The sequence below is a fragment of the Theobroma cacao genome, chromosome 2 (genome assembly GCF_053813885.1).
Source record: "Theobroma cacao isolate CCN51 chromosome 2, ASM5381388v1, whole genome shotgun sequence".
Classification (NCBI taxonomy): domain Eukaryota; kingdom Viridiplantae; phylum Streptophyta; class Magnoliopsida; order Malvales; family Malvaceae; genus Theobroma; species Theobroma cacao.
The window spans coordinates 46,434,919-46,451,171 of NC_142640.1; the positions used below are offsets into that span (position 1 = coordinate 46,434,919).

At 34.4% G+C, this 16,253-nt stretch overlaps 1 protein-coding gene across 1 annotated transcript; it reads left to right on the forward strand.

Annotated features, from left to right (window-relative positions):
• The first annotated feature begins 791 nt into the window (after positions 1-791).
• Positions 792-11,786, forward strand: LOC18609908 (ARM repeat superfamily protein). The gene is made up of 21 exons (XM_007045262.3): positions 792-1,276; positions 1,366-1,498; positions 2,048-2,184; positions 2,295-2,340; positions 4,048-4,260; positions 4,440-4,943; positions 5,086-5,220; positions 5,439-5,654; positions 5,733-5,822; positions 5,901-6,145; positions 6,440-6,528; positions 7,150-7,190; positions 8,123-8,153; positions 8,238-8,360; positions 8,468-8,688; positions 8,764-8,859; positions 9,254-9,366; positions 9,610-9,745; positions 9,856-9,960; positions 10,114-10,386; positions 11,414-11,786. The coding sequence occupies exons 1-20, from the start codon at positions 1,002-1,004 to the stop codon at positions 10,312-10,314; spliced, it is 3,150 nt and encodes a 1,049-aa protein (XP_007045324.3). The 5' UTR covers positions 792-1,001; the 3' UTR covers positions 10,315-10,386; positions 11,414-11,786.
• Positions 11,787-16,253: the final 4,467 nt, after the last annotated feature.

The window sequence follows — 16,253 nt, forward strand, 5'->3', positions numbered from 1 at the left end:
GCCTTACTTCCCTTCAACCAAACAGACCCTATATGTTAAGTCATTACTATCTAAAATTTATACTTTCAATAAAAATGTTTAGTTATATATTACAATAATGTAATACTTTTATTTTATTTGATGAATATTTTATTGGATTGGTTTACAAAAAAATAAAAAAAAGAGTAAAATATCTTCACTTTTCTAATTTTTAGTCATAATTTCATGCAGATTCATTAATTTTTGAAATAAAAAGTTCACTCCAAATGTGTAAACGACGTTAACGAACAAATATGAAATGTCAAAAATACTCTTCTTCTTTCTACTCTCTTTTTCATTATTTTTTTAAGTTAGTCGACAAAGCTTTTTAAGGGAGCTGCACCCTTTCACCTTGCGTTCCCTAGAGGAGCCACGCCTCCCCACCCTTCTCCGATGCTCGTCAAGGAGCACGAGATTTGTGCTCCCTTAAAGAGCGTGGGGCTTTGAGTTCGGGGGGAGGGAGATCTGGTTAGAGTCAAATTTGGCGTTTCTCGATCAAAGTTAGATCTAGTCAATTGCAGAAAGAGATAGGGAGAGTTTTTTTTAATTGAAAAAAATTATAATTTATATAATATGATAATTTTTAAAATTAATAAAAGATAAAATTATTTTTTAATGTTATTACATTATCAAATTAATGAAAGTGCTAATGATTGATTAGACTTATGTGTTTAATAAAAATATTTTTTGAGATATATTATCTATTTTAAAAATTAATAGATATATTTAAAATTAATTGTGGCTAAAAGTAAAGAGAAATACATTTCCTTTACTGCTGCCATGGTTGCATTCTGGTACGCTTTTTTACTTTCCCTGCTTTCTGGCCAGACCCAAACACAGCTCATCAAAGTATATAAACTTAGAAGGAAAGCAAAAACCCTTTACTAATTTCAGCAGCCTCCGCGGTAGGGTTTTTTCACTTCTCTTCATCTCCATCTATCCAGTGAGACCCTAAAAGAAAGCAAAAACAACTTAAAAAAACGATGGCACAATCCCTAGAGTTGTTGTTGATCCAATTCTTAATGCCAGATAACGATGCAAGGAGGCAAGCGGAGGAGCAAATTAAGAGATTGGCAAAGGATCCGCAAGTGGTCCCGGCTCTGGTTCATCACCTCCGCACCGCCAAGACGCCCAACGTCCGCCAGCTCGCCGCTGTCCTCCTCCGTAAGAAGATCACTGGACACTGGGCTAAGCTTCCTCATCAGGTTAAGCAACTTGTCAAGCAGTCCCTCATCGAAAGTATCACAATGGAACACAGGTTCATTATACAATTTCCATATGTCTTCTTTATTTCTTTATTTTTTTTAATTTTTATGGTGTAATTGAATTTTGTTGAATTTTTGGCAGTGCACCAGTGAGGCGAGCCAGCGCCAATGTAGTGAGTATAATTGCGAAATACGCGGTTCCAGCTGGAGAGTGGCCTGATCTTCTTTCGTTTCTGTTTCAATGTAGTCAGAGTCCGCAGGAGGATCATCGAGAAGTAAGTTTTTGGGTTTTAGTTTCGGGAAGTTGACTAAGTATGTTACATTGCTATAAACTTATGCTAAATAATAATTCTCTTAGCGTATAAAAAGAATCAATAACACAGAAGCTTATAACATTAAGGATATGTGTGTTTATTTATTGGGTTGAGCTTGGCGTGTTTACCTATTATATTCAAAGCTAAAGTTGAGCCACGTATCCGATTGATCCCAGGCTGTTCAGTGTTCAGTATTAACATGACTTGGTATAGCACTAGTTTTTTGCCGCTGTGTGAACAGTCAAATTCCTGCAGTAGGAAGTCATATAGGAGCTTCATTGAAGTTCATTGTTTGATATCAATATACTTACCTAACTGGACACCTGCACTCACATGGTGTTGTACTTAATCATGTCTTCATATTTGTATCATTTTGGCTTAGCAGTGAGCCTTACATAGTAACCAGCTTTCGTAGATGCTAGCAGCGCTCATTTCCTCTTCTGTCCTTCAATTCATCAATTTCTGTTTTACGGACTAACAAATGCATTTGTCTGCTTCTGGTGATATTAGGTGGCATTGATCCTTTTCAGCTCTTTGACTGAAACAATAGGGAGCACTTTTAGACCACATTTTGCAGAGTTGCAAGCACTTTTACTCAAATGCTTACAGGATGAGACAAGCAATCGTGTCAGAGTTGCTGCTCTTAAGTAATAATTACTCCTCTTTCTTTTGTTCCCTCTTGACTCTTTTGGTGATCTTGTTGGTGGTTAAGAAATAACTGTTTGCGATTTATTTACAAGACATTTATTTTTGTCAGGGCAGTGGGGTCGTTTCTTGAATTCACAAATGACGGGGCTGAAGTGGTGAGTTTGTATGCTTGTTGCTTAACTAGAAATTCTATCTGTTTTGAATCATAATAACGTATCATTTACATCTTGTAAATAATCTGTCTGCTGCATACTATTTTACAGTTATCCACCTGCGTATCTTTTGATTATGCAGTCTGTTTAAGTGTTTTTGTTGTAAACATGTTTGTTTCCTGTGCTTGGTGAATTTTTTGAGAATGCTGTACTTTGCTTTCCAAAATAGAATAAGGGTTGCAAAAGGACTGATTTGTGCTTATGCAGAAAGGATATTTGCTAATCAGAATCTTCTCCAGGAATTACTTCTTTTTGCCATTGTATGAAACTTGACTAATATATTTCAGTTAATGGATGCGATCTATAAGCTCAAGTTTCATTCTTTTAAGTCCTTTTACACAAATAATTGATGAAGTATTACAATTGTTGAAAAAATTTTAAGGCAACACATTTGATAAAAGTCACCGATGAGGTGAAAGCAAAAGATAAAGGGAGTTTGAAGAAATATTCTACTTTGTTTGTAATATTTAATGACAGAAGGGAATTGAGAAGGTGAACTTCCTTTGGATCGGGGGAATCTGAAAATATATGATCTTAAAATTAAGAATTTTTTGCATGGACCAATCTGTCCCTAACCTTATGTCAACCTTATTAATAGGGCTGTTCACCATTCGGTTCAAATTGAAAATTGAATAAGCCAACTGGTTTGTTTAAAGGGTAAAATACACTTACCCTCTCGACTTTCGACCATAATTACACTTGAGTCCATTAGTTTTCAGAATGAACACTTTGCCCCAAAAGAATATTTTTGCTGGATACATAAGTCTTGCTATTAGTCAACCATCAATATTTTTGTTAGTTTGATGATGTGGCAATATTTTTAGGATAATTTGGCCCTTCATTAATTTTAAAAATTATCATATAAATTATAATTTTTAATATTAAATTTTTTTCTCATTTTCAAAAAAAAAAAATCTTTCTATCAGCCACCTGAGGCCGGCAGCGCTCCCCAAGGGAACACCAGCTCAATCGGGGCTCCCCAAGGGTGGGGAGCAGCAGATCTAGCGCTCCCCAGGGAGGTCAATCTGGGCCTCCCCAAGGGAGCGCATGGTTCTCCCCAAGGGAGCCCAGGGAGATCCAGCCATTGTAAGGGAGTGCCGTTGGCTGGCCTGGAGAAGAGTGGAAAAAAGAAAGGCATTTTAGACATTGCACATTTAGACATTAATGCTGTTTACATGTTTGGGGCGGAGTGTTCATTTTGAAAACTAATGGACCCGCGTGTGATTTTGGTCAAAAGTTGAGGGAGTCGGTGTATTTTACCTTTATTTAAATGTTATTGATGAAAATTAGGTGAATAATATAGTTATATATGCATGAAACTCAGCCCAACTGAATTCTGATTAAAGCTTAGTTGGGTGGAGTTGAGCACAATGGGTGGGACATTCATTTTCCATCCCTGTAGCGGCAAATTGTCCATTTTGTACAGATTTATTCAGTATGATCTGTTTGGCAATATCAGGTCTGCTTAGTAGTTGCTTCTGTTTCAACCAGTTACCATCCACACATAGGTCTTCCAGTAATCTGATTCTAAGGCATATCTCGTTCCTTGGTAATTGTTTATTTCTGCTTTAACAGTTTTTATACATATTTTAATAAAAAAGAACAAGGTCAAGCAATTTTGCATTAAGTATTTGGCTAATTATCATGCAGGTTAAGTTTCGGGAGTTCATTCCTAGCATTTTAAATGTATCAAGACAATGCCTTGCTGCTGGTGAGGAGGATGTTGCTATTATTGCATTTGAAATTTTTGATGAACTTATCGAGTCTCCTGCACCACTTCTTGGGGATTCTGTTAAATCCATTGTACAGTTCTCCCTTGAAGTTAGCTCGAGCCAGAATTTGGAATCAAACACTCGCCACCAGGTGAGAAAAGATGGTTCCTTTCCTAATTATACTTAACTTGTTATTATTAATTAGATATAGTCAATTAGTCATAATGGGTAATTCTGTCACAGGCTATGGCTGTGTTCCATTCATTCATGTCTCTGTTTTTGGTTTTGTGTTCTACATCTTTACTTATTTTCTGTTGTTTAATTTGTCAGGCTATTCAAATAATTTCGTGGCTGGCTAAGTACAAAGCCAATTCCCTAAAAAAGCAGAAGCTTGTCACACCTATTCTGCAAGTAATGTGCCCTTTGCTAGCAGAATCATCCAATGTTGATGAAGATGATGATCTTGCTCCTGATCGGGCTGCTGCAGAAGTTATTGACACAATGGCCTTGAATCTCTCAAAGCATGTCTTTCCCCTTGTTTTTGAGTTTGCTTCTCTAAGCAGTCAGAATGCAAATCCTAAGTTTAGGGAGGCTGCTGTCACAGCTTTAGGTGTTGTTTCAGAGGGTTGTGCGGAGTTGATGAAGGATAAGTTGGAACCTGTTCTTCAGATCGTCTTGGGGGCAATGAGGGACCCAGAGCAAATGGTTAGAGGGGCTGCCTCGTTCGCATTGGGCCAATTTGCAGAACATTTGCAGCCTGAAATTATATCTCATTATGCAAGTGTTCTTCCCTGCATTCTCAATGCTCTGGAGGATGTGTCTGATGAAGTGAAGGTACATAGACAGAAAGTTCTAAGTTTGTTGTGTAAATCACTTTTTAGTTGATTATATGTACATGCATGCTTGCATGTAAATGTTTGTACTTATATATTTTTCTGTAATATTTATAAGCATTGCATACTTCCTCTTTTTACAGGAAAAGTCATATTATGCTTTGGCAGCTTTTTGTGAAGATATGGGTGTGGAAATCCTACCTTTTCTTGACCCCTTAATGGGAAAGCTACTGGCTGCCCTCCAAAATAGTTCCCGTAATTTGCAAGAAACGTGCATGGTAAGCAAATATATCTATATATTCCCTCTTTCATCTTAAAAAGAAAGAAAACATGCACAGGCAAACACAGATGCCTAAGCTGAGATTCAGAAGTCAAATGGAGAGTTGAGGATATGAGATAATGCCAGTTGAATATAATTGAAGTCTTCAAACATTGTGTTTAAGGTGATTGAAGAATTATTCTTGTAATCTAATATTTATTTTTAATATTGGTGCAGTCTGCAATTGGTTCTGTTGCAGCTGCTGCGGAGCAAGCTTTCTTCCCATATGCTGAAAGGGTTCTGGAGTTGATGAAAGTATTTATGGTGCTCACCAATGATGAGGATTTGCGTGCTCGGGCTAGAGCTACGGAGCTTGTTGGAATTGTTGCAATGTCTGTTGGAAGAACAAGGATAGATCCAATTTTACCTGCTTTCGTAGAAGCTGCAATTTCTGTAATTACACTGTCTTTTTCTTTTAAGTATCTTAGCATGAATCCTATATGTGTTGAATTATGCTTGCTATCACCATAGGGTTTTGGATTAGAATTCAGTGAGCTTCGGGAGTACACTCATGGATTCTTCAGCAATGTTGCAGAAATTATGGATGACGGCTTTGTGAAGGTGTGCTTGGGTTTCAATTAAACTTCTGCTGTCCTTTGCTTGGTCTCTGCATTGATGTCAGTTTTATTTTATGGGCAGTATCTTCCTCATGTTGTACCCCTGGCATTTTCATCCTGCAACCTTGATGATGGGTCTGCGGTGGACATTGATGAGTCTGATGATGAGAATATTAATGGTTTTGGTGAAGTTTCATCGGATGATGAAGCTCATGATGAACCAAGAGTTAGAAATATCAGTATAAGAACAGGTGTATTGGACGAAAAGGCAGCTGCAACTCAAGCTCTTGGTTTATTTGCCCAGCATACTAAACATTCTTATGCTCCGTATCCTTGTACTGTTTGATTTATTTATTTTTTGATCAATTTTTTATTTTATTCTGATATTAAAACTGTTTTATTCAAAACCAACTCACAGTATAGCTGGTTTTAGTCTTTTACGGTTTGGTAATTTACTTTCTGAAAAAGATCTGTCATGGTATTAAAGTTTTTGGCTTTCAAAATGTCGACCATACAACATATTAAAGTTTTAGATTCTTTAGTGGCCCCCAGTGTGAACGTAAATGGTAATAAAAAATGGTAGGTTCCTGTCTACTCTTTGAGTTCTTTAATTGTTCTAAGCTATTTGGAGGAATCACTGAAGATTTTGGTGAGACATTCAGGGTATTTCCATGAAGATGTTCGGCTTCAGGCAATCATTGCTTTGAAACGTGAGTACCAACTACATGCTTGTGATATGGTTATGTAATACACTGCAATCCAATCATATTGTCAACATTTATGGTCATCATAGATGGTGAAAATTATTTATGGATGTCGTCATTAAATACTCTTCTACTTACAAAAAATAAAAGAACCTTAGTCTACAGCAATTAATATTTTTGTATTCATGGCATAGCCTATAGCTGGTTTTCTTTTGTTCTGGCAATTAATCTTGTTTTGCCTTTTGCCCTCTACCATGGCTGCATCACAAATTGCTCTCAGCCCCTCTCATTCCCTTAAGATGTGCATGCAAAAATCTAGTAATAACTGGCACCATTATGGTGAGGGTGGGAGGGAGAGGGAGATCTGGTACAAAAAGTAAATGAAGTGCCATTGTGGTTGACATAATGCTTTTGCATGTCTGGAGAAGCTCATTATCAAGTTCATATTTGAAGCAGGATGCTCATTGTACAGATTTGACATTTAGTTTTTTTTTATTGTAGCTCACTGTTTACCATATGCAAGATTCAATCTTGCTGCATTTGGCGGACTATTAAATATCTCTTATATTTAGGTATTTATCTTATACGAATCTCACTGTTAACTTTTGTTGATGATCGAAATTACAGATATTTTGACAGCGGCACATGCAATCTTTCAGTGTCAAAATGTGAGTTATAGTGGCTCTTTTTGTTTTCCTTCCCCTTTATAATTTCCCCCCCACTTTTCTTTTTGCTTCATTAACATCTCTAGTGGACCCTTTTCTTAGGTTAGAAGGAGAGGGGTGGGTAGATGCTCCGGTTATTAAGCTTTCTGTAGAATGATCAATTATTATTGAATACAAAGGAATAATTCTACTTTTAAGTGATATGACCAATAGTTGTGGCTTTGATTTTGATCTATTCCAATTTAATTTAGAATTTTGTATGCTAAACTTGGCAGCCTTTGTGTACAATATGCATGTATTAAATTCACCCAATGGTCCTTCACACATGCTTGTAGTTGTCAAAGCTCCTCTTTAGATTGGTAAATTTGTTTTATAAGCTAATTGGTTGAGCAACACAATCATGCACACGTAGACACATGTTGATGTAGTCGAAAGGTTTAGGCCAATTAAAACTCAACAATTAGGGCTAGAATAGGGTTGATTGTGTTGGAACAATAAAAAGATAATTGGATTTTCAAAAAAACCTCTTGAATAAATATTCAAAATAACAAAAGATGATAATAATAATCTTCTACCTAAGATACCTATTTATAATAGTTAAGATAAATCCTAATCAAATAGTTATTCTAATCCTAAATAAAGACTTAAAGTACTAAAATTCTAATAAAGATAGGAAAAAGAATCTCAAACTAAACAAAATAAAGAAAATAAAATCCTAAGCTAACGAAAATACTAAATAAAATAAAATTCTTGATGCGCCTGCATCACATGTGCATATGCAGAGAAGAGTGTGTACTTAAACTGACATAGACTAAAGACAGCAGGGTGCTCATGCATGCATGTATTTACATATGTATGTAGTGTGCATGCATATACCCAGAGAATTGGTGACTGCATACACTGCTAATATGAGTTTAACGTTTTTTGCTATGCAGGATGGGTCAATGAAGGCAAAAGAAGTTCTTGGTATTTACTGTTAACTGTTTACATCTATGCTTCTCCTGGTTTGCATTGGTACTAGAGGTTTGATTAAGTTCATTCATTTTGTAGATACGGTGATGAATATCTATATCAAGACTATGACTGAAGATGATGACAAGGAAGTTGTTGCCCATGCTTGTATGAGCATAGCTGATATAATTAAGGATTATGGGTATATGGCTCTAGAGCCTTGTAAGTAGTTGGCTGCTCGCTCTTAAGAATCCTTGGCACAAAAATGTTTCAGATTGAGATGAAATATTTTTTTGTCAATTTTATTCTCATTTTATCTGGTATTTCAGATATGTCACAGCTTGTGGATGCAACTTTGACATTGCTTCGAGAGGAATCAGCTTGTCAGCAATTGGAGAATGGGAGTGATATTGATGATGATGATGATGCTGAACATGATGAAATTCTTATGGATGCAGTTTCCGACCTTTTACCTGCATTTGCTAAGTCAATGGGTTCTCTCTTTGCTCCTATATTTGCAAAACTATTTGAACCTCTGATGAAATTTGCGGTGGGTTGTAGTAGTTGAGTACGAAGTTTTGATTTCTATAATTAGCATCTTATATTTGTTTGTTGGCAAGTGCAGAGAGCTTCATGCCCTCCACAAGATCGAACTATGGTGGTTGCTTGTCTTGCTGAAGTTGCGCAAGATATGGGTGCTCCAATTGCAAGCTATATTGATGTAATTTAATCAAAGTGTTGAATTGTTTAGGCTTTGTTTGGTTCTTGCTTTTATTATGTGATTTTTGTTGCCTAAAATATTGCCATAAAGCAAAAGTGAAGTTTAGCAAACAAAATGATGACCAAAAAATGAACAAATGAATAAAATGCGATGCTAATTTTTACATTAATTGGTTTGTATAAATATCATGCATTTTGTTATAAAATGTTACAATTTTAATTTTAATTCTTGAAAAGTATTGTTTAGTTCTGTATCCAAACATAGTTTTGCTTCCTGCTTTCAGAAGCAAAAAGCAAGTAGCAAAGGCTACAACTGGATGATGGCAGTCAATTTGATGTCTTTGTTGGTTTTCAACATATGCTGCAGTCTGCTGAAACTTTTTTCCATTTTTCAGAGACTGATGCCCTTGGTGCTTAAAGAGCTAGCATCGTCATCAGCAACAAATAGAAGGAATGCTGCATTTTGTGCCGGAGAGCTGGCCAAAAATGGGGGAGAGTCAACTTTGAAGTATCCTTTTCCAGCACATGCCCTCACCTTAACCTCCCTTGCCCTCACCCACTATTCTTCCCTGGTTTTCGATGTTTTAAAATGTGTTTTCATTGTGTCTTGCAGATTTCTAGAGACTATTTTTTACGTTATTGTCTTCAAACTATGATAAATATTAAAATTGATTAGCGTTATGTCATTGTTTTACACATTCTCCACAATTTTCCATTCCTCACTGTAGCTTTTTCCACTCATCAATAATAGATATTACACTGATATACTGCGAGGGCTTTACCCATTATTTGGGGATTCTGAGCCAGATGATGCTGTCAGGGATAATGCAGCTGGTGCTGTTGCAAGGATGATAATGGTGCACCCACAATCCATCCCATTGAACCAGGTTAATCTTGCCTGTTTCCAACTTCTTTTCTTGTTCTACAACATCTCTCCATTCTGCCCCAATGCCTAAGTTTTGATGTCTTCTGATTATAACTTGGCTACATTTCTCAGGTTCTTCCTGTCTTTTTGAGAGTTCTTCCACTAAAAGAAGATCATGAGGAGTCCATGGCTGTTTATAATTGTGTCTCTATGCTTGTTTTATCGTCCAATCCCCAGGTATTTATCTAATTCCTTACCAGGATGGCAAACTTGATAAAATTAATAATATATGTCAATTGAGAGTTTCATTGAACATCTATGGTTCTTGATCTTTATTTCAGAAGTGATAGTCTTTGTTGATTTTGTTTCCCCCTGGTATATGCAAAGCAGATACTCTCTCTTGTCCCTGAGTTGGTAAATATTTTTGCTCAAGTTCTGGTGTCTCCAGAGGAAACTTCGGAAGTTAAAGCTCAAGTAGGAAGGGCTTTTTCTCACCTAATTTCACTTTATGGACAAGAGATGCAACCCTTACTGAGCAATCTTCCACCTGCACATGCTAATGCCCTTGCTGCATTTGTCCCGAGCAGCTGATATCTGATCACTTGAGCTCTAAATGTTTCTTTGACAAAGAAAAAGGTCTATCCCTATTTTTCGCTGAGAGAGGTGAGACCCAGAATGCTTGGATATGATCATTTTTCAAGTCATGTTTGGCATGTAGGAAAAATATTACTATTTATGGAGCTCGGCTCAAATGCTATCAAATTGTACTGAATCAATTATCTTGTTACTGATTTTAAAAAAGGCTGATACATATACACATACACATACCCATACATACATATGTATTTATCCATATGGATATGTATGTCTATATATACATACTATATCGGTATAGATATGTACATACATAGATAGGCGCGTACATACATATGAATGTATCTATTAGATATGCATGTCTATATGTATGTATGCATGTATCTGTACATATATGTGTGTTATGTAAATTTCCTTTGATTGTCTTTTACCATTTTCTTAGTCTTTTAGGGTTTTATCTGACTGGGTGGGCTGAAACCTGGTTTTGAAGAAACCTGGGTCGAGAGAACCATCTGACTTAGAGACCTTGTCAGGATCCAGTTCAACTGGTTAAATAGAAAGGGTGCTCCCTGCTCCATCTTGAAAAGCAAAAGATATCAACAATTTTTGACGGTTTAGGGAACTACTATATGATATATGGATATTCTGAGATGAGGCAAAAATTTTTAGCCTAGTTGGCAAAAAGGGTCTTAAGTCTTTAATTTATTGTTTATCGCTGATCAAAATATAGATAAATACATTCAACAAAGAACTATCGTTCTTGATGGCAGATTTTTGTACATACATTTATATCTGTACACAAAGAAATCCAAAACATAAAATGAAACACACAGTGGTATTGATATTGTAATGTCAATACAAAGACAGAAATTCTTAGTTAACATTTGACAACTTTGCCCAGCCTTGGAGCTGATAGAAACGGATTGCATTATATGATATTATATATATTATTTCTCAATTTTTGCTCACAAATCAATATTTGAAAACCTTAGAAAGTGAATGAGTACTGTTGACATGCTTTGAGTATGAAAGCCTTTATTATGGTGTTCTAGCTGGTTTGAGTAAGATATTGAATCATGTATACTTATTATTTCAGGTATTTTTGTCCTACTCCTTCCAGTGCTGCCTCCATTTTCCGGTTTGGAGATGCTGCTTGTCCTTTTTCCTTTGACGAGCATACTTGTGTGTGCATCTGCATCGGCGATTGCATGCATGTAATGTATATTGTTTTCTTGAACCATTTTCTCATGACATTAATTCTTTTTTAATAAAAAAAAATTTTGAATGTTATGTCATATAGTTTGTTTACTTCTTGAGGTTGGGTGATTATAGTTGGTTACAAGGTTTTGACGTTCGCAAGTTTGTGCTTTATGTTGTTGTATAGGAGAATGGAGCTTTTATCACAACATGTATGAAGATACACTTTTTTTTTGGAAGTATTTAAATGAATCGGGTGGTTGAGTCAATAATTGGTTACAGATAACTGCCTTCTTTCTTTCTTTCTTTCTTTTTCACACTTCAATAATTTTTCTTTTATCTTGCAAGAAAAATGTTAGTAATGCATGAATATTCATAAATCTTTGTTGTATCCTAACTTGCTTTATGCGTATGCCAATATATGTCAGACTCCATTTTATTCGAAGTACTATTTGCAATGATTTTAATGTACATTTGTTTCGCGGAATAGATTGAAATGTAATAGAATAAGATAGGAATAGAATTGAAATGTTATTATATAATTTGATTGATGTAACAGAATAATATAAGAATTGTTGTTATAATATATTATAATTTTTTGATTGGTGAAAATAATTTTGAATTAATAAAAGAATAAGTGATAAAAAGATAAAAATACTTTTTATTATAATGTATGATTATTTATTTTTGTTATATTTTAAAATATTAAAAATTAATAATTTATTTATAATTTAAATATTATTATGATTAAAATATTAAATATTTTAATTACTTTTTTAATTTAAAATATTAATTTTTTATAATATATAATTAAAAACTTAAACTTTTATTTTAATTGTTTTTCTTTTTTTTTTTTATCATTTGCTTGTCCTCTTTGTTGGTCGACCATCAGAGATGTGGTCAACTTAACAGTGTTTCAATCTGGGCTTTTTATGGTCGAATCTAGTCATTAAGGCATCAGATCGGTACTTTCCATGATCAGATCGGTATTTTTCATGATCAGATTTGGTCGTGAAGTGTCAAATTCAACCAGGATTTAGTTAAGAAGTACCAAATTTAGTGTTTTCCTTAACCAATTGTAGTCGTAACACCAGATTTGGTATTTTCTTGGTCAATCTAGATGAAGAGTCATAGATTCGACCCTAATAAGGTTGTTGTCGTCGTTGTCGCTTTTGCCCTTTTCCGAGAGTGAGTGGAAGATTAGAGAGAGGAGAAAGGCAAAGCTGAAAAGGAGGAAAAGAGAAAAAAAAAAGAATGTTTCGAATGTTTGGTTGGGGAAATGGCCTCTATTCTCAAGTAACATTTGTTCTTTCATTTGGTTGTCAAATGTTGCAGGGAGTCCTCATATCCTTGCAATCTTTATTTTTCAAAATCATGATTTAATTAATCTCAACCTCTTACGGCATGGAATAGAATAAAATAGAATAATTATTTTGTGAGAATAGAATAAGGAAAGAATAGAATATAATGGTTATTAAGTTGTTTGGTTTATAGAATAAAATGGAGTAAGAATTGTTATTTTAACTTATTGTGATGTTTAGTTGGTAAGAATAGTTTTGGAAAAGTTGAGGAATATATAATAAAATGACAAAATTAACCTTTATTATAATTTAGTAAACTAGACAATTATTCATTATTATAATTTAATTATATATTTTCTTTTTTAATCTTTTAATTTTATTTTTATTAACATTTTACAATATTAATAATCTATTTTTTAAATTATTAATATGATTTTTTATTTCAATTTCTTTTTATTGTCTTTATTTGTACTTTCTTTTTTTAATCTTTTAATTTCTATTTTCATCAAAAATTTAAACATTAATAATTTATTATTAAATTATTAATATATTTTTATTTTTTAATTTTCTATTTGTAGTTTGTAATTATTTTCAATAAATAGGGACATTTTGGTTTAATAAATTTTTGACTTTATTCCATAGTCATGGAATAGCCATTGACATGGGGAGGTGGGGAATGGCTAAACCAAGATTTTTGAAGAATAGCCATTATTTGGATTGGTTATTCCCCCACCTTAAAAACCAACCGGACAAAATAATAAAAATGAGAAAGGAATAAGAGTGGATTTGCTATTTCCTTATACCAAATGTGATATCATGGTATTTGCTATTTCATTTTTGATGAAATAACTTTTAAAATTGATAGATTAAAATACGCTTTATAAGTGTGAAAAATTATAACTCTACCTATATAAAAACATTTTTTTTCTCTCTTCCTCTTCTCCCTCTGTTCCAGTTTTTACCTTTCTCAATCTTTCTAATCTTCCACTCATCACCGAAGCGGTAGCAATGGTGACAACTTTAGGGTTAGATTTGGATCTCTTTGTCTAGATCTAATGGAGAAAACACCAAATTTGATGTCTACGGTCAAATCTAGTTATGGGAAGCGTTAGATTTGCACATCTCAATGTAATACCTCATACTTTGACATGGTGGCTAATGAAGTTTATCGGATGCCAAATGAGGTTAATTATAATGTTTAAAGGTGAGGAAATGTGAAAAGAGTATTTTAAGATAAAATATTTCACATGCGAGAAAATAATAAAAAAATAATAATATTTTTATCAGGGAAGAATTTGAGAGATAAAAAGTGATTTGGAAGTGAATTGGGGCATAATAAGGTATTTTGGATATCAAGGAGACAAGTGAAAAATTTTGAAATAAAATAATATTAAAATATTAATATTTTATTCATTGTTGAAATTTTTCATGAAGGAGTATACGGTTAATCTAAATGGGGGAGAGGAAGAACAAGAAAATTTCAGAGAAAAATGAAGCTAGTGGGGCCCACGTGTTATTAAATAAAACTAACACAAGAAAAAATTATATTTTAAATATTATGAAGACGCCGCGTTGGAGTTCAAGTTTTATATTTCGTTTGTTCATGTGTGAAAGAAGATAATAGAAAGAAATTGGAGTTAAAAGAGTGTTGGGATGACTAAATTAAAAAGGGAAGAAACTTAGAGAGTAAAACGGTAATTTTACATAAAGTTTGGTCTCAAGAAGCTTTGACTCTCATCTTTATCAGCCATGACCGTCCTTATCTCCTCCAGCAAGATATTTTCTTCTTCTTCTTGAAGCTTCCAATGCCATTTTCATTTCAAGTTCATGAAAATCAAATTTTTTTCATGTGATTTCTCTCGTTTCTTTCCATTTCCCTTCTTTTCTTACTTTTTTCTTCTCCAAACTTCTTGGGCACTAAACCTGCAGCTTCTAACCCCAATTTCTAGCACATCTAAACCTTAAGAGAAGAAGAAAGAAAAAGAAAGAAAGGAAGAAAAGCTTGGTTTTGTAATTCTAGCAAGCTAAGGTAAGGATTTTTGTGTTTTAAGCTCATGGTTGGTTAAATCTTTGGAGAAATAATGTGTGAATCATTTTGGCAGCTTGATGATTAATGTTTTGAAAGGAATATTAGAGTGCAAGTACGAGTCAAGCAACCATAAAGTAAAGACAAATGATATTTTAAGTGTAGTTGAGGAATCTTGAGAAAATGGGTATTATTGTGTGTTTTTTAAGTGGCATATTGTGAGAAATTGTGATTGTTGTGGAAAGGATGGTTGAATTTGATAAATATCTTTAGAAAAGATTAATACATGTGTTAGAGTCATAAACAAGTTTTCGATAATCATAATTTAAAGAATTACGCAAGTAAGGGATAAAAGCAACTTTGGTAAAAATTGTGTCAAGATAAGTTAAGTTGTATAAGGATTCGTGATTGAATGAAAAAGGGAAGTATAAATGATGTACGCTAAAGATAGTGAATTGGGATTGTTGCTAGGAAGTGCAACAGTAAAGGTAGCGTACTGTGGTGGTGTGTCGAGGGAAATAACGAACGATCGGCAAGTAGGAATAGCTAGATACGCCTCCGAACAAATAGCGATGTAATATCCCGCTATCGTAAAGTAAGTGAACTTGTATTGAAAATATTTTGAGAAATGTATTGGTATTTGGACGAAGCGTGTGAATGATTTTTATTTGGATATTCCTTCAAAATTATGCATGGGAACAAGCCTTTATTAAAACGTTTTAAGTTGTGAGTGTGCAATATGATGAATCCTTGCGCCTTATATGATGTTGATGTAAATATATATGTTGTGTGTTAATAGTTAATATTGTGTAATAAATATAATCGTACGTGTGCGCGATGTGGGGGATGCATATGCCGGTGATGACGAGGTGCGGAAGTGTGGATAATGATATTGAAGTGTGCAAGTAGGGAGTGCACATGATGATATTGAAGTGTGCGAGTAGGGAGTGCACACGATGATATAGAAATGTGCGAGTAGGGAATGCACATGATAATATATAGTGTGCGCGATGTGGGGGTGCACACGATGACTTCAGCTATGTGCGCTATGTGGGAGTGCACACGATGACTCCAACTATGTGCACTATGTGAGGGTTGCACATGAGCTGGTGAGGCGGTGGTGGTATTCGTGTTATATATATTTATATATACATATGCAATAGAAAGTTTATGAGTATAATGTGTGGTTTGTAATATATGTTGCATCCTATATGTTGAACCTTGAAAAATTACTAAGTGTTTCCGAATTGATGTTCATTGCAGCAAAAATGGTTTTTCGTTGCAACAAGAATTCTTTTGACTTAATTGCTTTGTTTCTTGTTGCAGTGAAATTGCATTCTCGTTGCGGCGAGAAATTCTCGAGTGCTGGGGGCTTGCAACAACCTTGGAGTTCGCTGCAGCGAGAATTCATT

Excerpts from the sequence above, each read along its gene's own strand:
- LOC18609908 (XM_007045262.3), top strand. The coding sequence starts at position 1,002 with ATGGCACAATCCCTAGAGTTGTTGTTGATCCAATTCTTAATGCCAGAT. Across the intron at positions 7,191-8,122 it reads CAATCTTTCAGTGTCAAAAT|GATGGGTCAATGAAGGCAAA; the intron begins GTGAGTTATAGT and ends TTTGCTATGCAG. Across the intron at positions 9,746-9,855 it reads AATCCATCCCATTGAACCAG|GTTCTTCCTGTCTTTTTGAG; the intron begins GTTAATCTTGCC and ends TACATTTCTCAG.